This window comes from Bidens hawaiensis, unplaced genomic scaffold, assembly GCF_021521415.1.
Source record: "Bidens hawaiensis isolate Kalapana, Puna unplaced genomic scaffold, B.hawaiensis_p1.1 tig00009662_1, whole genome shotgun sequence".
In the NCBI taxonomy this organism is placed as follows: domain Eukaryota; kingdom Viridiplantae; phylum Streptophyta; class Magnoliopsida; order Asterales; family Asteraceae; genus Bidens; species Bidens hawaiensis.
The window spans coordinates 494,785-522,124 of NW_027491725.1; the positions used below are offsets into that span (position 1 = coordinate 494,785).

General features: G+C 37.8%; 1 protein-coding gene and 1 pseudogene across 2 annotated transcripts; both read left to right on the forward strand.

Annotated features, from left to right (window-relative positions):
* Positions 1-3,020: 3,020 nt before the first annotated feature.
* Positions 3,021-9,938, forward strand: LOC143533332 (endoglucanase 11-like). The gene is made up of 5 exons (XM_077028155.1): positions 3,021-3,434; positions 3,509-3,721; positions 3,866-4,066; positions 5,287-5,541; positions 9,240-9,938. Exons 1-5 carry the CDS (start codon positions 3,171-3,173, stop codon positions 9,885-9,887), a joined length of 1,581 nt encoding a protein of 526 aa, XP_076884270.1. The 5' UTR covers positions 3,021-3,170; the 3' UTR covers positions 9,888-9,938.
* Positions 9,939-11,174: 1,236 nt separating this feature from the next.
* Positions 11,175-26,891, forward strand: LOC143533380 (protein NRT1/ PTR FAMILY 6.4-like; annotated as a pseudogene). Its single transcript, XR_013135341.1, has 5 exons — positions 11,175-11,244; positions 23,461-23,568; positions 23,654-23,871; positions 24,689-25,228; positions 25,749-26,891. The product of XR_013135341.1 is annotated as a protein NRT1/ PTR FAMILY 6.4-like (transcript).
* The last annotated feature ends 449 nt before the right edge of the window (positions 26,892-27,340 follow it).

Below are 27,340 nucleotides of genomic sequence, written 5' to 3' on the forward strand. Positions count from 1 at the left end.
CTCATCATCATCACTAGAAAATTTCTTGCTTCCTTTCTCACTTGTCTTATCAATTTTCTCATCTTCAAGATTGTTTAAGTCATAAAAACATACCTTAAGATTCTCCATCTTCTCTTCCTCTGAAGAAGAATTTCTTTCTTTTTCTTCATTCAACCTTTCTTTACCTTCACTTCTCAAAACAGCTTGCAAAGCTTCTTCATTCTCAGTAGCTTCCTGAGCTTCATTATTACGTGCTTGTTCTTCTTGAACAATCGCATCCAATCTTTCCTTCTCAACAATCTTACCCAATCTTTCTTTCTCAGCGGCTTCTTGAGCTGCTTTTTCATCTTCTTCCTTTCGTACATAATCAATTCCTAGAAATCGAATCTTCAAAGCAAGCCATACTTCCTTAGATCCATTGCAATTAAGGTTTTGTTCTTTACCTAATTTTTAATCTATATTCAAGATCTATAATGAATTTAACGGATATATTTTTGATATTTGAGCCCATTTTTCACGTTTTTCACAAGACGCTCAAAAAAAAAAAACTCAAAACGCAGGGGGGGGCGGTGTACCCCCACGTTATCCTCCAAAATGCTTCCAAAACGCACCACTACGGGTGGTCTAATCTAGGAACCAAAAATGTAAGTTACTCTTAAATTTGTATCAAGACATCAAACGCATAACATGATGAGACGAAAACGTGGGATAATAAGTTAGTGGGAAATGAATATGATGAAATAGATATTGGACATTCTGTAAAAGGGACATGTATTTATTTATCAAGTATAAGAGGAACTCGTCATTATATCATATATCGAGGGTCAAAAGGGAAATTAAAACCACATTGACCTACAGAATATTCCAAGTCCGCCCTTCTCTGATTCATAGCCATAATAAATATTTATTTTAAAACTTTTAAGATATAAGCAGAAGTTCTTACCCAATTTCTCAAAAACTTGATTCACACTAATAGGGCGGTTCGTTATTGAGGGTTTGGAATTAACATTAACCAAAACCCAAAACCGACCCACATTTAGCGGGTTTGAATAATTCATTAAACTGACCCGCTGGTTATTTTTATCAGTTATTGGTTAAAATCTGTTCTCTTATGTCGATTATGGTTCGGTTTACGATTATACCGGTTAATTGTTCACCCCTACTTACATTAGTATTTTGAGGTTTTAAATGAAAGAAAAAAAGAGGCTCATAATATATAGTCCTATTATAAATACTATAAATGAAAGTGTAAATAAAGAGTTGATAAAAAGTACCTTTTTGTTTTAAACAGGTTAAAAAGAAAACGATATGTTTAACACGGCTAGTGAACACAGACATAATGCGGTTAACTAAGTGTGTCATTTTCTTGAACATAGCCACTGACATGTCAAATAGCCGTGGTAACCGGCTCAATAGGACATGTGGCATGACACAAGTTCACAACACGTTTAACACTGTTACATATAAACAATTTAATTTATATACATGAATGGCACAATACGTTTAATACAATTATTAACGCGATTCGCTAAACAAGGTTAAAAGTAACATTGCCGCTTTAACATACAAAATTAAAGTTATCTAAAATTATGCATTCATATTTTAATTATAATATACTTAGTTATTTACGAAACTATGTCTAATTAGCTAGTAGGCTAATACTTAGTTCTGGTGGGATATACTGAGTTCTGGTGGGATATACTGAGTACGATGATATGATGTCTAATTAGCTAGTAGGCGGTAACAAAACATGTCGTGTCCCTATCATTCCTTTTACACGCAGTGGAGGGGAAGAAATAAGACCATCTTGTAATCCATAAACATACTATTGAAAAGTTTAGAATGTCGTCACATTTAATAGGGATTGTTAAAGTCCACTCCTAGATAAAATCTGATAGAATGAACGTTTTCCAATTTACATTCTAACAAAAACCAAGCAAAAACAATTTTTGTTACATTAAATTTCTGATTCTAATTCCACTGAGTTTCACAAACCAAACAAAACCTTAAATATTTTTAATTAATGTTTGGTAGTTGTTTTAAACATATTTATATATTTATTGAAAATCAAAATCCAACTTTTGGCTGTGTTTATATCTACCAGAAAACCGGTTTTGGACTATACCATAGACACGGAACAAAAGTTTCATGTCATTAACCGAATGCCAATGCCATACAGTACAAAACAGCCGGTTATGTTTACCGCTTTCTAACAATTTAGTCCAAAATTTGTAAACCCTACATAAATATTAAATCATTAAAGAATTTTATAGAATGGTTGATCTCAAGTTCGAATCCGAATCCAACCGGGTTTTACTTTATTGGGCCTTACGGTGGCGGTATGAGCTCGTATTTTGTCATTGGGCTAGCCCGGGTAACCGGACTTTATTAACAAGTCGTTCAAAAATAATAACAATAATTTATATCAAACTTTAAAAAAACAGTAACATCATTTATAATTAAGACAAATTGGAAATAAATAATCATATATTTTGTGTGCTGTCGATAATAATTATACATTTAAAAATCACTACCAACAGTCCCACCGTTCAACTATTTTTGTCACAATGGACCCCCGTTAAAAAACACTTAACGTCGTTCAGTTTTTTTCCGAGTTTTTCCAACAGATGTTTTAGTTATTTTGATCGGAAAAATGATAATAGTCGACTTATGTAAAACTTATCTCGAAACGTGATCCAAATGATGAAACAGTGTAATTCGGGCATTTGAATTTCCAATTAACAAAAAATAAGCCATTTGAATTACCATTTCGATATAAGTTTTATATTAGTCGGCTCGTATCCTTCTTTTGATAAAAAAAACTAAAAATTAGTTTGAAACTCAGAAAATTAACGAATTGTTTTTTAACGGGATTTTATTGAGACAAAAATAGTTGAAAACGTTAGACCGTTAATAGTGATTTATAAATGTAAGATTAGTCTCGGCCAATAAAAAACACTAAGATTATTTATTTCCATTTTGATTGAAATTAAAACCATTTTCACATATGTAATGGAATTTCATCTTTTGCCACTTTATAAAACGAAGACCACGAGACAGACTCCCTGATTCTCTCACACGCCATCTTCACTCCTAAATTCTCTTTAGGAGGGAAGAAATAATTAATCAATATAATATAATATTATTTATTTTATTTGAATACATTTTGAATTCAAACAGAAACCCTAAAAATGGAGAAGAAGAAGAAGACGATGAATAATAATAATAATAAGAAGCCATTATCATTATCAATCTCACACCATTTCTGCTTCTTCATTCTATCTCTTTTCTCCATTCTCACCTCCACCAGATCCACCACTTCACATTATAACTACGCCGACGCTCTTACCAAATCATTAATCTACTTCGAAGCTCAACGCTCCGGAAGACTTCCCTACAACCAACGCGTCACCTGGCGCCACCATTCCGGCCTCACCGACGGCCTCGAGCAAGGCGTACGTCACCGTCATGACAGATTCCGATAAGTTTTTAGCTTATTTTGTTAATTAGTTTCAATTTCGTTGAGCAGGTGGATTTGGTTGGCGGTTACTACGACGCCGGAGATCACGTGAAGTTCGGTTTACCGATGGCGTTCACCGTCACAATGCTGTCGTGGAGTATTATTGACTACGGCGAGTATATCTCCGGCGCCGGCGAGTTGCAGCACGCGATGGAGGCGGTTAAATGGGGAACGGATTACTTCATTAAAGCTCACACGAGTCCCAATGTGTTATGGGCGGAGGTAAATATATTACTCGTATTTATAACTGTAACTGAATTCTGTTAAATAATTTAAATTTGTAACTGACATCAAGGCTGTGAATGTTTGTACGGTACAAGTGGTTGATGCGGCAATTAAATGTTATTGTTGTTGGTAATGTGATAGGTGGGTGACGGATACACGGATCACTATTGCTGGCAACGGCCCGAGGATATGACGACGTCGAGACAAGCGTATAAAATTGATGAGAATAATCCCGGGTCGGATCTTGCTGGAGAAACTGCTGCGGCTATGGCCGCGGCGTCGATTGTGCTTAGGGAAACGAACCCGCATTACTCGCATTTGCTACTGCATCATGCTCAAGAGGTATTTTTCGTATAAAGGTTAACCACATAAAATGTTTATCGTAAAAAAGCTTATAGTAATTTATATATCATAACTTTATATTACTCATTAAATACGACGTACAACTTGTAAAGCAAACGTTACAAGTAAAAACTACTAGAAAATAATGCTCCGTAACTACTAGAAAATAAATCAACAACTATATCTAGTAAAATTCTACACATAACAAAGTGACGGGAAGAGAAATGATAATTAACCAATGTGAGGTTCAATTTTAATATAATAAAATTCTTATATTTTCATGTAAATGCATGTATTTGTAAAAAGTTAACACAATGACATTCCAACTCTAAGAGTAAATATAGCGACATGAATATAAACTGTTTATTTATATCAGATGTAATAAATATGCTAATTTTGTTATCTTTTAACGAAAAACATCTACATTTATCATTATATATTAATACTAGTTTTTATCCCCCGTATTACGGGGGGGTTGTTTTATATTGTTTATTCTAATATTTATTTATTTTATGAATTTATATCTTTTTACAGTATGAAAGTTAATAATATACTTATGGTTTGATGATAAATTGTTTCACAAATAAATAAGGTGTTATAACTCGGTTTAAAAGATATATGGTTTTAATGAGACCCAAGACCCGTTTATTTTTTTTACTATAAAATTGGTTTTTTAATTATAAATAATATTTATGAAATTTAATAATATATTTATGGTTTGATGAGACCCAAGACCCATTTATTTTTTTTACAATCAAATTGGTTTTTTAATTTAAATAATATATATATCTTTTTTTAAAATAAATAAGATATTAATTTTTATTATATTCTATTTTATAGGATTTTTACATCAATAATTTGGTGAGAATAATTTTTAATTTAATGAGATGTTATAACCCGTTTAAGGAATATCTGGGTTTGGTAAGACCCATATCCATGAATTCGGATCAAATGCATGAGAAGCCTCCATTTAAAAATCAAGCAAATCTGGTGACTCCAAAAAAAGAGGGAGCGACCACATCGCGACACGTAGGATTTTTATGTCTTCGTTTATATATATTATTATAGATTGATTTAGTTACTTATTGTATATAGAGTTTTTCTTTTTATGGTTTAAACCCAAATTAAAATATAACTTTTTATGTAACATATTGTTTATTACGATATCTTTATATTTGGATTATTAGCCATTTGATATTGTGTACTTACTTTTTTTGTAGTTATTCGAATTTGGGGATAAATACAGAGGAAAATACGACGGAAGCATTGGGGTGGTAAAGAATTATTACACGTCAGTAAGTGGGTACAATGACGAGCTGCTGTGGGCAGCGATATGGTTGTACAAAGCCACCGACAACCAGCGTTACTTAAATTACGTGATCCATAACGCCCATTTATTGGGTGGCGTTGGGTGGTCCATCACCGAATTCAGCTGGGATGTTAAATACGCTGGCATTCAAGTCCTCGTATCTCAGGTACAACGCTTCTACTATATTTCGATCACTCGATTGCACATGTATACCATTTTTGCTATTTTTGATTTTGATTTAGAGTTTTCGTACACTCAAGTCTCCCCAAAACCAGCACGTTTTTAATGAGTGTGGCCATAGCTAATTTGTTTAGGTTGTCGGTTTTGATAAATATAATGTTGGATATTAGGTCCCGAATTCGAACACAAAACACACGATATTTTAACAGCTTGTTAGATGAAAGTCACATAAAATACAATAACCTTACACCTCTAGTTATAATAACCTTAACTCGTTTTCCACTCCAACTCTAATTCTTAATTATAGCTAATAACCTTATCAGTTTATCAGTTTCCTTTATTAGCTTTTTTTTTTATTTATTTACAATATTTTTTAATCTTATGTTCCTTAACATGAAAATTAAATAAGCCTATCAAAGTATTTTTACCTATAATATTAATACATATTATTATTTATATACCTTTTTCTGTTAGTATTAAAAAAAATACAGATATAACTAATTTTAAAGATATATTTGTAGTCAAAACTTCTAACTAAGCGTAAGATTTGATCAAATTCTTTAATACAATTTACATATAATAAAATGGCTCGATAAAAACTTGGAGTTATAGAACGATGAGCTTTAGTATTTGTGTCTTATATAACCAACTAATTATAATTTAGTGAATATTATTATAAACATGTGTTAAAAGTTCTGGTTATATTCAAAATAAAAATGCCCCTCAATTAACATATGAATTTTAAATAATAATTAAATAAAATATGAAATTGTAAAATAGCTACAAAATAACAAAACCAAACGTCCGATGATCTATAGTACCTTCTAACTTTTGAAATTTGCCCTGCCGCCTTCGCCCATTTCACATCTATGTCGACTCCAGCATTATCGTCCATCGATTCCAAGGCTTCGGTGACCACTAAGGCGGTGACCCTCGTTTTTATTTAAAATGTTTATTTTATTGAATATTGACAATACAGTAATGATATTGCATTTTTTATATGCTCTGAACCGACCCGTCTTTACCCGAAAACTTTAACGTTGGATAGTTATCAAATCCAAGAATCGAAAAATTCCGAACTCATATAAAAAAATTCATGTCTCCGCCACTGTATAAAATAAACTTTATATTTTATCTCTAACTCTAAAAATGTTCATATAACAATTAACTTATCTTTTAATCTTTATCTTCTTTTATCTTAAACTCTTTGTTTGATTCACCCCTTTACTTTTCTATTGTTCATATTAATTAACCAGCGTTCATATGTGAAATCAAGATTATATCTTTCAATTAATTCTGTTAAAACTTAGGATCCCAAATTGCATTTTAGCTCAAATCCAATCCCATTTTAATTGAAATCGAAATTAAGGCGAATTCGAATTCAATTTTCGGTTTTGAATGGAAAAGTCTTTAACCCAAGGAGAATAATAAATAGTTTTCGCTAATTGAATGCTTAGATATGAAATGAATGAATAAATAGTTTTCACTTGTGGAGTTATGTCCTATTTGAAAAAAAATTTGGTCCCATAGCTATATAAATAAATACATACTTTAGTAATTTTTATGGTAACTTACATGCATACTCATTGAAGGATTGAATTTTGATGAGATATGATTAAAGCATTATGATTATTATAATTGATTGATTAACTTTTAATAGATATTACTCTAGAGATCATCACATTAAAGTTGATGTATTATCATGATGAATGGTTTTCAAATGATATTAACTAAAAGGTTCAAAACTTAATACAAAAATCAGATTTTAGGTTATGTACATGTTAGATTTAAATATAAAGTTAACTTTATATTTAAATCTAACATGTACATAAAGTTCAACTCGCATTTAAACCAAACCAAGTATGAGCATGTCCATATTTGATTTGGTTCGGTTCGTGAACAGCCCTAAGGGCAATAGTATATATGTGGGCTAATTATTTTGATGGTCATTGGCACATGGGGTTGAAGCTTTTGTCCTTGCCATATGTCTAAAGAAATGTGGTGTTCGGGTTTCACATCTTTATGTCCCTATCTACCATGCATTCTTTTAAATTTCCACACACATTTTTCATCATTAAAAAATCTTTTCTTACCTAAAAAGTACAATATAATTATATGTAGTAGTCATATGTTTTTGCAAATAACCTTATTTATATAACCTCTAATATAAAAAATATTTTGACAAGTATTTTATTTTAAGACAGTAGACTTTCAGAAATACATTCTTGTATAAATGATTTCATAAATGTTTATTTTATGTAACGTGGTATGATTGAATGTTTAACAAATACTCAATATAAATTAAAACAGAGAATATATATGTTAAAAAAAATAGAAAGAAGTAAGACACTTGTTCAGTTAATAATTAAGCATCTTTACTAAATTACAGTTACATCAAATATTATATCTTGATATAACCCATAATGTGCCCACAAAAAGCTAAACATCTCATTATAGTTGAATGACAATGGTCAAAGCTCAATTTAGAAAAGCTAATTATTAAAAGCAAGATGAGTTTGACTTTGATCTTCAGATCATCTTTAGCTATGAGTAAGATATTATTCAATATGAGTGTGATGTGTTCATAAATTTAAACTGGGAGCGCGTAAATGAATCGAGCGTTATGTGCACAGTCCATAAAAGGTTTGATAGAAGGCCTTTTAGTATTCTTAAATTTATGTTCATTTGCGAACGTTCATTTACATCCATTTATACTCTGCTCGTTTATGTTCATTCTACATTCATTTATAAATCAATTTGAGTTCTAATTCTAAAACCTTTTGTTAGGCACACTTGCAATAAGCCAAATTTAAAGGACAAGTTAATTTTCAGTTTTTATTTTAGACTTTAATTTTGATATTCACGTTTATTCATAATTGGTTTTCGTTTATATATGTTCGTTAAGTTATGTTCATGAACCATTCATATATAACAGATAATATAAACGACCAAACATAACCTAACATGAACACGTTTCTTAATGAACGAACACGAACAATAAAATTTGTTCTTGTTCGTTCAGTTAAGGTTAAACGACCAAATGAACATGAACAAACATCGTTTTTAATCATTTGGTTCGTTTATAGGCCCTATGGGCCTATATAAGGGTTTATACAATGTAAACCCGTAGTTGAACCAATAATAACTGTTCATGGGTAGCCTTATAAAAGACTGACCGTTTAGTTAAGGAAGGAGGCAAACATTGGCGGTTATTCATTTTTTTCAATGGTTTTTATCCAGTTTTGTATGGTTAACTTTTAACTAGCCAGTTTATTTATGTCACATCAATTAGCTCATAAGTCATAACTGAACCGACAAGTCAACAGTCTGATTTAACCGGTTATGTCGATTTTCAAACATGTTTCTATAATAGCATTATACTAAAAATTAATTAGCTTTGAAATAACTAGCTAAAATTATATAATAACTATGATTGGAGTGAGAGTGGACCCTTCAGTGGACAAACCCATATGATATTGTATGTGGCCTTATTGAGAATGATCACTTTCTTTTGTTTTCCTCCATGATTGGTGTGTGATTTTCATGTTGCAATGGGAGACATGTTTTTGACAAATATATTTTTGTTTATAAAGTTTGTACTTTAGTTTATATTTATATTAATAGTTACTGTTTGTAAAGTTCAAAATTGTATTTTAACAAATGAATCGTGTCCTTTTTGTGTAGTTGCTTACCGACGAAAAACATATGAAGCACAAAGGAATTCTAGAACAATACCAATCAAAAGCAGAGTACTACATTTGTTCATGTCTAAACAAAAACAACGGCACCAAAAACAATGCCGGTTTTACCCCTGGCGGGCTCATATACATTAGACAATGGAACAACATGCAATACGTTTCTTCGGGGTCATTTTTGACAATGGTATACTCAGATATACTCTCTAAATCCAATAATAAAAAGCTAAAATGTGATGGAGGAGATGTTACCCCTCAAGAGCTTTTTCAGTTTTCAAAATCTCAAGTGGATTATATTTTGGGCTCTAACCCAATGAACATGAGTTATCTAGTGGGCTTTGGCCCAAGGTTCCCTACAAGGGTTCACCATAGAGGTGCATCAATTGTGTCCTATAGAGAGAACAAAGGCTTCATTGGGTGCACTCAAGGTTATGACAATTGGTACGGGTCTAAGGACCCGAACCCTAATATTGTGGTTGGGGCGTTAGTCGGTGGACCCAACCATAATGATGAATTTTTTGATCAAAGAGGAAATTACATGCAAACGGAAGCATGTACCTATAACACAGCACCACTTGTTGGAATTTTTGCGAGATTAAATTATTTACAGAATGCGGATTTACATGCATCTTATTAAGTAATAGTTTGTACTTTACACGATGAACCATGTATAGTATTTTTAATTGTGTTTTTTTTTTGCTTGAGTTTAATGGTGAAGCCCAATTTTATGTTTCATCATACTAAAATTGTATGTATTAAACTATTTTTATGTTACAAATTACAAATATTGTTTCTATATAATACAATTTACAAGAAATACAATTTACAGTTTACATTTTTATGTTAAAATTGTGTTGTTTTACAAAGGAGAAGACATGTTTAAGTAAACAATAAGTTGGAAAGAATGTTATCCTCTCATAGAAGATTCCATTGATATTTCTTGTTTAACTAAATTTTAATAAAAAGATAACTTTTTTCTTTAATAAATTGAGTCATTTAATTTAGATAAGCAATCTAAAAGTATGTTAATGTCATATGTTATTAAGTGGTATATTAGCTTAACTAAATGTAATTATGTTTATCCTTGGTTAAAGCTAAGGTGTGAAAACTTACAAGTAGATGGTCACGCACGATTTTATTAGGTGGTACACTAACATACAATAGTTATTTTATAGGTGGGTAAAGAAAAAAAAATAAAAAATGCCATGTGTTACTCCGCACTAATATCTAAGATATGCATAGTTAAGTTGGAGATTTGGTGAGCCACAACAGAATCATAACAGACAATTCAGGTAGATTCGTAGAGATATTATTTTGAATAATTTTTAGCTAACCTTTATCAACTCAACAATAATATATAACACAAATAAAATTTGGAAATAACATCGATTGCGTTTTTATTCGAAGGGTTTGAGAAACATTTAATCGAATCGAAGTATATATAATTGTATAAATAGTCATGATTTGTTGTAGCAATTTTTGTTTCATACCGTATTAAACGATATAATAATGCACAATGAGTTCATAAAAAAAAGTTTACTCAAGTAACTTTCATTTGTTTTATATATAATGCGATAAATGATTCATTTTTATAAAACTTGATAATGTAAAACGAGTCTATATAATGAAAAGCATCACATATTCTTGTTGCTTGTTGTCACACCACCCTTCACAATCTTTGCACCGGTTTGCTATTGCCACCGACCACCATAAAAAAATAAGATGAAGTTTTGATTCAAAAAAATATATCCCCCGCCCCCCCAAATCATCACTTTAACCCTGGCTCATTAATTTTGTTAGAATCCGTTTAAACCTGAACCAAATTGATATTCTTTAAATTTTACATGTTTTAACACGACTCATTGACTCAACATGTGTGTACTAATGCTAAAATGCACACTATGTTGTCATATAATACACACAAATGAAAATAAGATATCATATCGTGTTTGTTGATCAAGAATATCCAGGGGCGGACCTAGGTGGTTCGGAAGGTGGGCAGCCGCCCCCCTTGGATTTTTTTTCCTTCAATAGTATATATATTGTCTAATCTCGACCGCCCCCCCCCCCCATGAACACGAGCAGAACCATAAAAGAAAGAAGAGAGTAAAGGAAAGATTGTTCATGACCTGGTTATTTTAAATGAAGAAGAAGAAGAAGACATGCTATGAATAAATTAAAATAAAAGCAAATTATTTATATAATAAAGTATAAGAAAAGAGAGTGTGGGTAAGTGAGAGCATGGTACATGTACTTTTTTTTAAGTTTTTCTTTTCTAAAAAGATAATGAATTTTAAATTCTTTATTAGTTTTAGATTAATTTGTTTTGTTAGATTATTATTATTATTATTATTATTATTATTATTATGTAATAAGAATGTTTGTAGTTTTCACAGTTTTCTTATTGGCAGTAATGTCACATTTTATTTTACGTTTATGATTATATTTTATATTTCGTTTTTTCAATTTATATGACTCTTGTATCATTTGTTAGATTTTAGTTAACTAAAATTTATTTTCACTAGATCATAAGTTAAGTATAAAACACAAATCAAAGGAGAAGTAACAATAAACTTGAATTATTAAAATACAATGGCTCAACTTAACAAGAAAAAACTAACACCCGACCGACAACAAATCCTTCTTAATTAACATCCGAAAAACAAAATTTTCCGCCCCCTATGAGAAAATTTTCTAGGACCGTTACTGAGAATATCCTACAAAGACAGAAACTGTTGTATATATTAGAATCATTCATGATAAGAAAGGTTTTAATTTATTAAACCAATATCTCAAAATTAAAAACAATTTTCATAGAATGAGTTGCTTGCTACTCCTTACCAGCTTTATAAAGTACATTTTTCCTATACAATTCAAATTAGTATTTTTGTTGATTGATGAATATTATTTAGAAAAAAAAAAAATATCATACATATTAATCAACAACTAATTATTTCATTAAAATACATTTGAAGTCACATTTGTCAAACAAATATTCCCACACGTAAATTTTTGTTTTATTTGAGTCCATCTTATATGCATAATATTAATGGCCCAAAGTCCAAAAGTACTATAAAGAAGATATAAAGAAGATGCTTTACCATTGAGCATGAAAACGATATGAATAACTTTTACATTATTAATGATAAAATGCCAAAAGTTGAATTCGAATAATGCAAGCGAACAATATTTTACCAAATAAATTACTCTTTGATTGCATCCGAATCCTTCAAAGATTGTACTACACAAACAATTGACTAAGAACTAAAATTATGTTTGCATTAAGCATGAAAACAATGGGAATAGCCTTTACAAGTTTATTTATATTATAAATGTTAAAATTCGAATTCGAATAAGCTTTTTTCAATCATCTGGATATGAAAGGGAACAATATTTACCAAATTTGAATACTTTCAAAGTTGTGCAACACGTTTCCATTTGATGGAACAAAAATAGTGCTTGTATGCTACATTATGCAACGATAACTGTCCCATTTTATTTTCACTAGATGCTCAATTTAAATTGATGTTTATCGCTTATATAATTTGATTATGATCAAAATTGCCAACGCCAGCTAAATATAAAGGTTGTGGTTTCATACTGTTTGCAATGCATTTTTTTTGTCATTTTCTCTAACCCGTACACGGATAAAAAAATCCGTAGTTTAGGACCTCTTGGTTCTAAAAGTCAAATATACATATTTAATTTAAATATTTTTTCATCGTTCAACATAAAAATATAAGATGACGATTAAATTGTTTGATACATACTAAAAAAACTAACTGTTATCAAAGTGTTTATTGTGTTTTGTTGAAATTCTAATGTGAATTACAAAACATATTATTTTTCTAATACTTCTATTTTATTGTATCAATTATCGAAGAATATGAATACACCTTTTTGTCAATGTTACATTTGTTACTTTTGTAATAAACTTAAAACAGTTATTATGCCCATGATTTACCACTTATGCTGATAATGGAGCCTCCGCTTTATGTACACAAAAGGAATTAGAGAATTGGTTTTGTGTTTCTATAATAAGCATCTTCGTATCTCACTTTATAAGTATATTATAACGTATACGACTGTGATAAAAAACTAAAGGAAACGATATCCACAAAGGCATAAGTCAATTTTCGATTTTGAGGTTATCCTGTAACACCTGAACCTAAAGTAACACGCAAATTAAATAACTTTGGAATCTACTTGGAATAATGATAAAATTTAAGCCTTAAACGAATCAAAATGTTAGATTTGACTCATGATAACAAATTTAAAATTAGCCAAATGTCATAAATCCGAAGGTACAAATGATTTTGATGACCGGTCCAACATATATTGGAGGTCCATCAATATAGACCTTTCATTATGTGTAAACCTATATCACCATAAGATAAGTTTATCATATCATGTTTTATAATTGATTTGAACTCGTGGCCAATTCAATTAACTGAGTTGAACCGATTTTAATTTTAGTTAATATAAATTTTATTTAAAAATGATTCTTTTAGCTGTCATAATTTGAACCTAGATATCTCATATTCTCATGTAAGTAAGAGAGGACATTTGACAACTCTACTAATACTAAAAATATATACCACTAACACAAGAGAACATTTGACAACTCTACTAAAAAGATATTCATGTTGTAACAAGGAAAATAACACAGAGAAAATGAAATGATAACTAATATCCTACCCTTAATACAGTTTAAAATATATGCACAATAAAGGAAATAAAGGAAGCAAGGATTAGCCTTGGTTTTCAATTATAAACACCTTATTATACGTATACGACTCTTTAAATGTAATCAAGGAAAAGATATACACGGAGGCATATTGAAGAAACACTAACCGGACCCCGGGCAGATTACTGGTAACCTGGGGGTTGGAGAGCTGTTTCCCACGAGGGGTTAAACCCTTGGAAGATGGTTCTTCTGATAACCTGCAAAACAGACACCGTGAGCTCGTCACTGAGAAGGGGGGGGGGGTTCCTCCTTGTGACCACCCTCCGGCGTGAGAATCAGACTAGATTGCTCTTTAAATATAAAAGTATATTAAGAGATTGCTAGAGCAGATATCAGGTATATATGATAAGATAAGATGTTGTAAGATGATCATACCATTTGGGGTATTTATAGCCGAAGGTAGGTTTCCAAGGGGTTTAGCCGGCCCAACACGCTACCAACTGTAACCTATGCACGTGCCCTGCCTGTGAGTGGTGGATAGGTAGCGGCTGACACAGAGCAGGCGTGTCGTGCACTCTTCCTCTTCTGCCAACAACAGGCTAGGCACGTGGTATGGCAGGAGTTGGTGGGTAGGCGGCGGCTATTGGTCACAGTGCTGTGGCGTGCTGTCTGCCATGCTGCTGTCAGCGAGCTGTCGCATTCTTGGTCAGATCTTTTGTCTGTACCTCGTCAGGTATCACACAAAAGATCCTCCATCATACGGACTGGCTCATTTAGGCGGGAGTTTTCCCCCTCCCGCCTTTGCTCATTCCTTCAGGTGACACTGGGGAGAGTTAAGTGCCTAGTGCGTGTAGCCATGCTGCGCGGGTGGCCTTCCCTCATGGCTTGTATCCGAGGCTGCGGGAACAGGCGGAGTCCTTCACCATGGGAGGCATTTCCTGCGGGACCAGCTTGCATACTGCGCGTAAGGACGTCACTTCTCTGAGCATGGTTGGTCCTGCGGATCCAGTTGGTCTCTGCGCAGACGTCCCTGTTTAAGGTGAGTCTTGCGGGTCCAACTGGGCTCTGCTGGGACCTACCTCTTCAAGTCCCCCCAGTCCAATGTTCTTCTCATGCGTGTTTAATAAAGTGAGGTGAACTTTTGGACTTAAAAGGGTTTTGAAAAGGGTTTTGTAAGGTTTTCCATGGGAAGTCCTTGTCACTTGCAGAAATGCCCGAGTTTCCTGCTTGGTCTTTGGGTATGATGCGGGTAGGTCTGTAACCTCCTTGCAAGTCAGGAGCATTGAGTCCCAGTTGTGTGGATTCTCCATGAGGTTTTGGTAGTTTTGAACATAGTGATCAATTATGTTAAAACCACCAATTCCATCCTGGAGCTTCAAACAACGTAGTTCTCGACGTTCCCGCTATGCGGGGATGTTATTTCCTTTTCCGCAAGCATTGCCCAGAAGATCCTTCTTGGTTTCAATTCCCAGCGGAGCGCTAGGTATGTGAAGGGTTTTGCCTTAACACTGTACCTGCGCTCGTCTTACGGTTACTTTACTTCCAAGGTATTCCTGGCGTCAATTCCCTGCGGGTGCTAGGTATGTGAAGGGTTTTGCCTTTACACTGTACCCGCACCTGTCTTATAGTTACTTGGTTGCCGAGGTACTTGGCTTCAATTCCCTGCGGGTGCTAGGTATGTGAAGGGTTTTGCCTTAACACTGTACCCGCATCCGTCTTATGGTTACTTGTTCGCCAAGGTTTTCTTGGCTTCAATTCCCTGCGGGTGCTAGGTATGTGAAGGGTTTTGCCTTAACACTGTACCCGCATCCGTCTTATGGTTACTTGTTCGCCAAGGTTTTCTTGGCTTCAATTCCCTGCGGGTGCTAGGTATGTGAAGGGTTTTGCCTTAACACTGTACCCGCATCCGTCTTATGGTTACTTGTTCGCCAATGTAAGGGGGTATTTTCCCGCTTCTTTTTAAATTTTGAATTTTGAAATTCGAAAGGTTGGTGGAAAGATAGGAACAGTCCAAACCTCTGAAACGTCGCGCGACGGTTTCTTCTGACTGTGTCAGGACGTGCAGGAAGTTATGGTGACGTGACATTATATGGTCATTCCAGACGCTTTTTCAGGCGCGTGGGCGCGATTTTTCGGGCGCGTGGCCGCGAAATTACTGGCACACGTCCTGTCAACAGCTGTTGCCAGTCTGCTTTTTGCCACGTGTCATAGTTTCATTGCACCTTCGAATTCTCTCTCCTTCGCATTAAATTCACCGCATTAATTGCGATTAGTATATAAAGGGGGAGAGGGTTATTTGCAATTCACACTTTTCACTTTCATCTCTTCTTCTCAAGTAATTTCCGGCGAATTTTTCTGTTCAGTAAAGCATTACCCTGAAATCTCTTTTCATCTTTCTTCCACCATGCCTTCTCATGATGCTGATGACCAGAAGACTGCTGGCGAATGCCAGTGCTCTCTTCCTGTCGATCTGTACCAGTATATCGTCAGGAAGTTCATGCTCGAGTCTCTCGAGCCTGAGTTTCCTGAACCCCACCATACTGTGTACGATGCCCCTAGTGGCAAGATCGGGGTTTATGCTGCATTCTTTGTCTACGGAAACCTTAGGTTTCCGTTGACAAAGTTTGTGTACCGTGTTCTGGAGAGGCACGGTGTGCACCTGACAGAGGTGCACCCCATGGCCATTGCCAAGGTCCGGCACTTTGAGTGGGTGTGCCGGATACTGGGCCTTGAGCCCCTCGTTGACCGTCTGATGACCTTCTACACTTGGAGGTGCATCCAGGGGTGGTACACTCTTACAACCCGTATCAAGGGTTTAAAGATTTGTACCACCGAGCGGAGTCTTCGCTCGTGGAGAAGAGAGTTCTTCTTCATATCCGCTCGCGCCATCCCCATCGCCATGTTCAAGAATGGCCAGGCGCTTCCGAACCTTCCCGCCCTCAACTACGAGGAGGCGGAATGGTTCTCGAAGATATCCCGGGTCCAGTCCCCGGTTTTCCGTTTTCCGGAGTCGGCGATGGTGATGCTGGGGATGAGCCGGGTGTGGAAGGCGGCGAATGCGGATAAGGTTCCGATCGTCCTTGAATATGGTTCGAACTCTGTCCCTTATGGTACGTCTTGTTTCATTTTGCTGACTTCGATTTTTTCTAACTTTCTTGTTGATTTCAGAGGGGAACGATATTCAGTCGCTCCTGAACCCGCGGGAGGAAGATGGTCCCGCGCGGATGGGTACTCGTGCTCTGGACGAGAACGAGTTGCCCATCTTAGAGCAGACCGCGGGTCGGTTCGTGGAGGTTTACCCGCCAGGCCAAGAGATCCTGAGCCACCGACGGCCAGGTAAGCCTATCTTCTACCCTGAACCTCTCAATGCTGTGCCTGCTGCTGGAGTTGACATTTCTTCTTCTGAGGAATCCGCAGAAGGTCCTCCACTGGTGCGGAAGAAAAAGGCTGCCGTCGGGAAAGGCAAGGAGAAGGTGGCCTCTACGGCCGACCCGGTAGTCCTATCTGACTCGGAGTCAGATAGTGCAGAGGTGGCGGGGGAGCCCGGTGGTGAGGAGACCACCGCTCCGGAGGCTGTAGCTGTTACCTCCGGGGAGGCAGCGACGACGACGGTTACCGGTGTCAAGAGGCCGGCTCCATCGGGTTCGCCCCCGCTCGTCCGTACGTTCAAGCTCAAGAAACCCCGTAAGTGCCCCCATAATTCTTGTCTAGATTTGTTGTTTCAAATAAATTTTTCTAACACTTTTGCTTGTGCAGGTGTGGATGTTGACGCATTCCAGGGTGGAGTTGGAGCAAGTATTCCCCCGCCAATGAGGGAAGGCTCGGTCAGCCTTCCCGAGGCGTCGACCCAGGCGTCTGTGCCTGCTTCCGCTGGTTCCAGCCTTCCTGAGGCTGTTCCAGCTGAGAAGTTGTCTCCGCCGGCCGTGAGTGCAATTTTTACAGCATCTTTCACGGAGCCGGCGGTTACTGTTGCTGAGGAGGTGGCGCCAACAATGGCTACCACAGCGGCTGCCACTATACCTGCGCCACCGGCACCGATGGCCGGACCATCAGGTACGCGCCGGGCTTCCCGCCGATCTATGCCACCTTCCCGTCTACCTGACCTGTTGGATGGATTTCCTTTAGGTTCAGGTGATGGGTTTGGCGGCTATCGGCCTGTTATTGACCCTACAGGTACGTAGGGTTCTTTTTCCTTTGTATATTTTTGTCATCTTTTCCTAACTGCCTTTGTTTCTTTTGCAGTGTCGGATTCCAATGAAGTGTATGTTCCAAGATGGAACATACGCCGAGGAACAACCCTTCGCACCCCTGTGGAGTGCGTGGATTGGGCTCGCCACGCTGCTCCTCATGGTGCGTTGGGGGAAGCCATGGCTAGCTACCAGGAGGGTAGGCTAACCAATGAGCTTCGGGTTCTCCAAGCCCGGATGCAGCCCCGCGTCGAGCTGCTTTGTCGTGAAAACGACAAGTTAAAAGCAGCTCGCGCCAAAGAAATATCTGAGACGCGGGCTCTGCGGGAGGAGAACCGGCAGTTGGCCGCTGCCGCCGCCGAGAAGGAGAGGGCATTCAAGGCCCTCGAGGTTGAAGTCCAGGCGCGACTCGAGGCCCGCTCCAAGGCTGCCCAAGCTGTGAATGAACAGCTTCGGCTGGCTAAGGAGACTGCGCGAAACTCAACTGAGAGGGCTGCCAAGGCTGAAGCTGTTGCTGAGCCGCTTCGCGAAGAGAATGAGCAGCTTAAATGCAAATTAAAGGCTCTTCAGCATGCTCATGACGCCTTGGCAATGGAAGATGCCAAGAAGCTGCAGGAGATCCTTGACCAGAGGGGGGTGCTTGACCGCACTGAAAGGAAACTCAAAAGCGTCGAAGAGGCTGCCGCCAAGGAAGTTCAACTTGCCAACCTTGATAAAAGCGGAGCCGAACGTGCTTACAAAGAAAGTCAAGCTACCCTCCAATGGCTGCTTCGAGAAGCGTTGCCTCAGGTATCTTTATCTTTTTCTTTACGCTTTCCGCTCGTAATTAGAAAATGTTCTAACTTGTATTCTTTTGTAGGTTGTGCGTCGGGTCCTTTCAGAGACCTCTTATGACGATGCGATGAGCGCAGCCCTCAACGCTTCTCATGAGGATGGGGAGAAGACTGGCTTCCTGCTTGGTCTTGGGTTTGCTGAGAGAGGCTTTCCGCCCTCCAACTTCCCTTTATTCAATGTTAATACTGAAGCTGCTTATGACCAAGCTGTGAACCAGTACGCTGCCTTCCCGCATCCAGTGGTGGAGAAGGTGAATGAAGCTGCTGCTGCTGATGATGGGCTAAACATCCTTAAGGCTTTCCTTGGGCAGCCGCTCTCCGACGGTGCTGGTCCAAGCGGAGGTGGCCCTGAAGCCTGATCCTGAAGATCCCTTCCCACTGCTAGGATAGACTTAGCTTTGTATAGATTTCTTTTAGGCGGGTAGTTACCCGGCCACTGTTGTAATATATCATTGAAATATACGATTGTTATTCCTTTCATTGGATTCTTTGCTTTATAAACTTATGACTTGCATACTTAGTTTAAAATAGCAATTTTCCAAGTGTTTAGAATAAGAACCTTTGAACGTGGTTGATAGTGGGTTAAAGTTTCGCTTCCTCCTTCGTGATTGTGCGGGTAGAACCGTCACTTGCACTTGGTAGGATGGCTAAACTTTAACTTTTATCTAACCTGCGTGTAGGTTTTTCTTACTTTTTTAAGAATTTTGTTTTGAACCGTTCGACGCGCGGTTGTCGATAGGTTAGTGTTCATCTTCCTTTCATGATTCGTGCGGATAGACCGGCACTTTCATTTAATGGAATAATTGAACTCTTCTCCTTCAACTGACCTGCGTGAAGGTTTGCCACGTTATTGGGTTCGTGCGGGTAAGACCGCCTTCCCACGCAACGACTTCACGTAATGTGAATGCCGTCACCAGTGTTGGATTGTTTTAACCGTTCGACGCGCGGTTGTTGATAGGTTAGTGTTCATCTTCCTTTCATGATTCGTGCGGATAGACCGGCACTTTCATTTAATGGAATAATTGAACTCTTCTCCTTCAACTGACCTGCGTGAAGGTTTGCCACGTTATTGGGTTCGTGCGGGTAAGACCGCCTTCCCACGCAACGACTTCACGTAATGTGAATGCCGTCACCAGTGTTGGATAGTTTTAACCGTTCGACGCGCGGTTGTTGATAGGTTATTCAGTTTCGTTAATGATTCATGCGGATAGACCGGCACTTTCATTTTTGGGTGCTGAACTTTTTCCCCTTCAACTGACCTGCGTGAAGGTTTGTCACGTTATTGGGTTCGTGCGGGTAGGACCGCCTTCCCATGCAATGACTTCACGTAATTATGCGGTGAAAACCGGCATATTAGTGTCCAGAAAAGTATTAAATGTAAAATCATCAGCTTCGATATTTGAAAGAGAATCATTTCCATTAGAAGTGGCTCTTGGCCTTTTCTGTACAAATTGGAATTGATTACATGCAAACTGTGTAATTGAACTCCCTTCCATGTTGGGACAGGAGTGCCATCGAGCCGACACGCACCTGTTTCGGGATCTCGTTCTTTACGCAGCATGTAGTCTCCATATTGAAGCTGATTTTTTATTCATGTTTACCCCAGCCATGGTTCCACACGCACCTGCCTACCTGCTTAGCTTTTATTTCGCCACGAGGTGTGCGAGCGTCCCATCTTTGACGAATGTTTCGACCATGTCTTTTACGTCTATGCATTCTTCAGTGTTGTGGCCTTTTGTTCTGTGATAGTCACAGTACTTGCTCCGATCAGCATCGTGACGATGTCGGATTACTGGAGGCTTTGGCCATGGGAGCTCTTCAGTAGCAAATATGTCAGTGACGCTTTTGGTAAGTGGCGTCCATCTGGAGTTCCGGTGCAGCTTTACATTATCCCTTTCACCCAATCGGTGCTGTAAGCCGGATGAGGTGTCGAAGTTTACCCTTGACTGCCAAATGCCTTGCTTCCGTTTTTTGTTCAATCGGGCGGTGAGGACGTTGTCCTCTCTCGTCCTCTGGGTGTAAAGGTTTGTGCTCTGCGGAAGGTCTCTACCCAGTTGCTTCTCCGTTTCCGCATAGCGTTTAGCTGCTGTCATGATGCCATCCCATGTGGATGGCATTCCATCTTTACCCGTTAGGGTGCGGATAAGCTCTGGGTCCTGCGCGCCCTGGATGAAGGCTGCGCGAACAAGATCCTCGCTGATATTGCCCAAACTTAACTTCTTTGAGTTGAAGCGAGTGATGAAGTTTGGCAGAGATTCATCTTCTTCCCGTGTGCATTTGAGGATTGTCCATTGCTCCTCGGTATACTTTCGCTGCTGGCTGAAGTGTTGGCTAAACTTCTGCTGGAAGTCTGCCCAGTCGTAAATGTGGTTAACCGGTAAACGATCAAACCAAACCCTAGCAGCCCCCACCAGCGTCATTTGAAACATGTAACACCACGTGGGTTCCGTCCAGTTGCTGACGGTTGCCCCTGCTATGAACCTGTTCAAATGGTCGTCTGGGTCGGACATACCATCATAAGTGCCTATGTTGGGCATTTGTTTGGCACTTTTTGGGGCAATTGCTTCCGCAATGTCCCTTGCAAATTTGGACGTTCCCGCATTTGCAACGTTCGGTCTGTACGTTTTGGAGAAGTCTCGTGAACTTCCACCTGTGCTTTTTGGTTTGAAGGCTTGTCCAAAATGCCTTCTCGGTTGGGAGTCCGTTTCCTTACGCTTCCCTTTTGCCCTATGGCGAGGGTTCGCGTCGGAGTCGGATTCCTCCGAGTCATTGTCCAAGTATTCTTCGAATTCGTCGGCCTGTTGGACGGAACGCAAGCGTTCGTCCAACTCAGCTTGGAATTCCTTTTGTCGTGCCTCCGCCCATGCCTTAACTTCATCGAGAGTTTGGCGGGGGAGTCTTGTTCGTTTTTTAAACTGGGTATCGGTGAATCCCAGTGGGCGATTATTTACTGCACTTGCCCCAGCTTGGGTAACTGGGGTAGTGTTCGTAAAATTTACTTCACTTGCCCCGGCTTGGGTAACCGGGGTAGTGTTTGTAAAAACTGTGTTGCCGGTATTCCCTCCAGTAGCTGGGGTTGTGGTTACCGGAGTTTCTTTAACCATCTTTCTAGAAGTTTGAAAAAACTGGAGAAAAATGAAGTTCTAGCTTTATGCACGGATGGCGCCAATGAAGAAACACTAACCGGACCCCGGGCAGATTACTGGTAACCTGGGGGTTGGAGAGCTGTTTCCCACGAGGGGTTAAACCCTTGGAAGATGGTTCTTCTGATAACCTGCAAAACAGACACCGTGAGCTCGTCACTGAGAAGGGGGGGGGGTTCCTCCTTGTGACCACCCTCCGGCGTGAGAATCAGACTAGATTGCTCTTTAAATATAAAAGTATATTAAGAGATTGCTAGAGCAGATATCAGGTATATATGATAAGATAAGATGTTGTAAGATGATCATACCATTTGGGGTATTTATAGCCGAAGGTAGGTTTCCAAGGGGTTTAGCCGGCCCAACACGCTACCAACTGTAACCTATGCACGTGCCCTGCCTGTGAGTGGTGGATAGGTAGCGGCTGACACAGAGCAGGCGTGTCGTGCACTCTTCCTCTTCTGCCAACAACAGGCTAGGCACGTGATATGGCAGGAGTTGGTGGGTAGGCGGCGGCTATTGGTCACAGTGCTGTGGCGTGCTGTCTGCCATGCTGCTGTCAGCGAGCTGTCGCATTCTTGGTCAGATCTTTTGTCTGTACCTCGTCAGGTATCACACAAAAGATCCTCCATCATACGGACTGGCTCATTTAGGCGGGAGTTTTCCCCCTCCCGCCTTTGCTCATTCCTTCAGGTGACACTGGGGAGAGTTAAGTGCCTAGTGCGTGTAGCCATGCTGCGCGGGTGGCCTTCCCTCATGGCTTGTATCCGAGGTTGCGGGAACAGGCGGAGTCCTTCACCATGGGAGGCATTTCCTGCGGGACCAGCTTGCATACTGCGCGTAAGGACGTCACTTCTCTGAGCATGGTTGGTCCTGCGGATCCAGTTGGTCTCTGCGCAGACGTCCCTGTTTAAGGTGAGTCTTGCGGGTCCAACTGGGCTCTGCTGGGACCTACCTCTTCACATATAATGTATATATAAGTTATCGAACAACGCCTTTGATTGATCTCTATTCCACTAACCATTATCCTGTAACACCTGAACCTAGAGTAACACAAACGGTGTTAACAAAACTATCTTCAAACAACAAATATACACAACCTAAACACCTTTCACGTCAAACAGGATTCTCCACCTAAGATTTGGGAGATTGATTCTAGCAACATCTTTTTATCATTCATCTTACTTTTCCCCTATCCTCTTTTTAACTTTTGTCCTACAAATATTCTCTATGTTAAAGATATGATTGTACCTTAACATACACAAAAACTCACACACCCAAAATGGTAAGTCTTCTCTTCAACAACTTCATATCATACCCACATTCATTCTATGATTGTGATTCTAAACTTTCCTTATAACAGGTTTTGGCTATTCGAAAACCGACAAAGATGACGCGGTTGATTATAAAGGAAATCCTGTTGACCACTCGAAAACCGGAGGGTGGCTTGCACCCGGGCTATCTTAGGTAGGTATAAATGATTTTTACTTGAGTTTGTGTATAACTTTACAAGTCTAACTATTAACCAATGTTAACCAATGTATGTTTCTTTGTAGGAACCGAGCTCTCGGAAAGAATATGTGTGATGGGGATATCAATGAATCTAGTGACATATTTGGATAAAGAATTGCATCTTTCGTCGTCAAAATCTGCGAACACGGTGACAAACTTCATGGGAGCTCTCAATATTTTAGCTTTGTTTGGGGGATTCTTGGCAGATGCTAAACTTGGACGTTATTTAACCATTGCTATCTTTGCATCTATTTGTGTTGTGGTTAGTAACCAAGTATCATGTTTTTCGTATATATTAGAATTATATACATGCTTGGTCCCTTTGGATTTGACGATTTTGATACCTTGTTGCTAACAATTAAGGGTGTGCAAAAACCGATACGAAACCGAAAAATCCAAAAAAATCCAAACCAAAACAAAAACCAACAGTTTGGTTTTATGTTTTTTTTAAAACAAACTTACGGTTCCGTTTTGATTTTGCATGTAATAAAAACCGAATTTCTAGATTTTTATTTTTATTTTAAGTAATCTGAAAGAAGTAAATAAATATGTAACTTAAATATTTTTTGTCAAATGTATAATAATTAACTAGTTAACCTAAATTCATTATTTTGGGCCATCTTTTTTCGGCCTAAAATTTTCAAGATCAAAAACTGAAAAAACAAAACCAAAATGAAAACTGAAAAAATCGAAACCAAACGGCGATTTTTGGTTTGGTTTTAGCCCAAAAACCAACCCAAACCGAACCGTAGTTTCTATGTCAAGATGAGCCATGATTAAATAACACGTAGTTTCTATTTTTGATTTGAGTTCATTCATGGGTCAATTTTAAGTAAACAATCGTAAAAACTTTATAAGCACTTGCTTAAAGATAATCTTAAATGTCTTATAGATCATAGTTAAAACAATAGGTCTTAAACTAGTATAAGCGATACATCCATCAAAACAAAAGAAAATTGATCGGTTAATCTGATTTGAAGTCTATATGGTTTGGTCCAAATTTACGGTTTTTAAAACTGTATGATTAACATTAAAAGATATTAACTTAAAAGTAACCAAAGTTTTTCATCACGAAACAGGGTGTGACACTATTGACATTAGCAACATCAATCCCGAGCATGAAACCACCACATTGTGACAAAACGAAAACGCAACAATGTATAGAAGCTAGCGGAAGTCAACTCGCGATGCTTTATGTTGCACTTTACACCATAGCATTAGGTGGTGGCGGTATAAAGTCAAACGTTTCAGGTTTTGGGTCAGACCAATTCGATGCTTCCAACCCTAAAGAGGAAAAGGCAGTGGTCTACTTTTTCAACCGGTTTTACTTGTGTTAGCCTCGGGTCTGTTTTTGCGGTTACAGTTTTAGTTTATATACAAGATGATGTGGGTAGAGGATTGGGGTATGGGATTTCAGCTGGGACTATGATTATTGCGGTTATTGTATTGGTTTGTGGGACCCGCATGTATCGGTTCAAGAAACCTCAAGGGAGTCCGTTAACGGTTATATGGAGAGTCGTGTTTTTGGCTATAAAGAATAGGAATCACCCGTACCCTGCGAACCCGGGCTTTTTGAATGGTTATAGTAACTCGAAAGTTCCACATACTACTAAATTCAGGTATGTAGAAATGCTGTTTCCGAAAGGATTTTGTGGAAAAAATATTAAAAATAAAAGTATAAAAGAATTATTTAATATCTTCCTCAAGGAACATATTAACATAACTTACAATCAATAAAGATGAAAAATTGTGTGTCAGCGGGTCGGGTTGGGTAACTAGTAAAACTACATGATGAAACGGGCTGGGTCGGGCCACAAATGCATTTCGTGTTTTCTATACTGAATTTTTATCAATAATTAATGTGTTAATTATGGTTTAAAAACCATTTTTATCCAGCCTTTTTTTATATAAAAAAAACCATTAAACGTTTTGCTAAATTCGCACGCAAGTCCCTAAACTTTATGCATGAACGTAGAGGTTTTAGAGATGTCAGGTTGGCGAGTGAACTATTCAACCGAATATGATCTGTCTAACCAATTTATCTAAACGTGTCAAACGGGTCAACTAGTACTAAAATTTTCTTCTATATAATGTATCACTTAATAGAAGCCTACTAAAATTTTCTTCTATACCTTACAGGCCTCTTGACAAAGCAGCCATCCTACTTGATTATGCAAATTCGGATGAAAACAGAAACAACCCATGGATAGTTTCAACCGTAACAGAAGTCGAAGAAGTCAAAATGGTCATTAGCCTAATCCCAATATGGTCAACCTGCATACTCTTCTGGACAGTCTACTCTCAAATGAACACATTCACTATGGAGCAAGCAGCAATCATGAACCGAAAAGTTGGAACCTTTAGCATACCCGGAGGCTCTTTTTCTATTTTCCTATTCATATCAATTCTCCTATTCACATCTCTTAACGAACGGGTCATTGTCCGTTTAGCCCGAAAGATAACCCATGATCCAAAAGGGCTCAGAAGCTTACAAAGAATTGGAATCGGGCTCGTTCTATTTGTTATAGGAATGGTTGCTTCTGCTACTGTCGAGAAAAAAAGACGCGAAACGCACATAAATGAATTAAAGAAAATTTCGGCTTTTTGGTTGGTCCCACAGTTTTTCTTGGCGGGTGCGGGTGAAGCTTTTGCATATGTGGGCCAGCTTGAATTTTTTATTAGAGAAGCACCGGAAAGGATGAAGTCAATGAGTACGGGCCTGTTTTTGAGTAGTTTAGCTATGGGTTATTTTATGAGTAGTGTGTCGGTTTCGTTGACTGACATGGCCACAAACGGGAGTTGGTTAACGAATGATTTAGATGAGGGGAAATTGGAGAATTTCTATTGGCTGCTTGCGATTCTAGGAGTTATTAATTTTTTGGGTTTTTTGGTTTTGGCATCTAAACATCGGTATAAAGTGCAGAATTATAATGCAGATAGTAACGGTGAGAATGAAGGCATTGAAAACTGGAATAAAATGAGTATTGAAATGGTTGATGATATTGAAGTGAATAAGAGAACCATTGGTGGGAAGGAAGAAGCCTAGGTAACATATATTTAGATATATTTGTGGTGTTAAATATATGATGTTATTTGTTTATGTAAAATATATAAATGATTCTATCTTTTTGTAACTTTTCATTTCCCAGTGCAGCATTCACATAAACAAATGCAATGCTCTCATTTGTTATGCTTCAATAGCATTTACAGAATCTTGTTAGGTTGTTCTTACTTGAATTTTTCTTAGGTTTATTTCTGCATATATTTAATTAATCTAATTATCAAAGAAAAAAAAATTGTGCATACATGTATGGGCATCCTTAAAGTTCTTTCAGATTACTCTTTTTCTTTTATGTAGAATACAAAGCTGCCCTACTTGTGGCGTTGGCTTAGAGGGCTTCACACGCAACTTATGCATGCAGCTAAGCACCATCTGAGATACCGCTTTTTAAAAAGATTGTAGTTCATACGTGTAACACCCCAACCCGGAACAGGCTAACGTGTTACTATTACAGATATCAAATCAACGCCACAATCCAAAATACAACAAAAATTAATGCAACCTACGTCATATTATTAAACAAAATGAATTAACTTTTAGAAGCTTGAACTTCATTTTTTTTTATCTCTCATCACTAAATTCCCAGAATCCCGGATTACCTGAAAACAAAATAAGAAAAACAAAACAAGAAAACACGGCTGAGCCAAAAATTGCCCAGTAACGGAAAGAA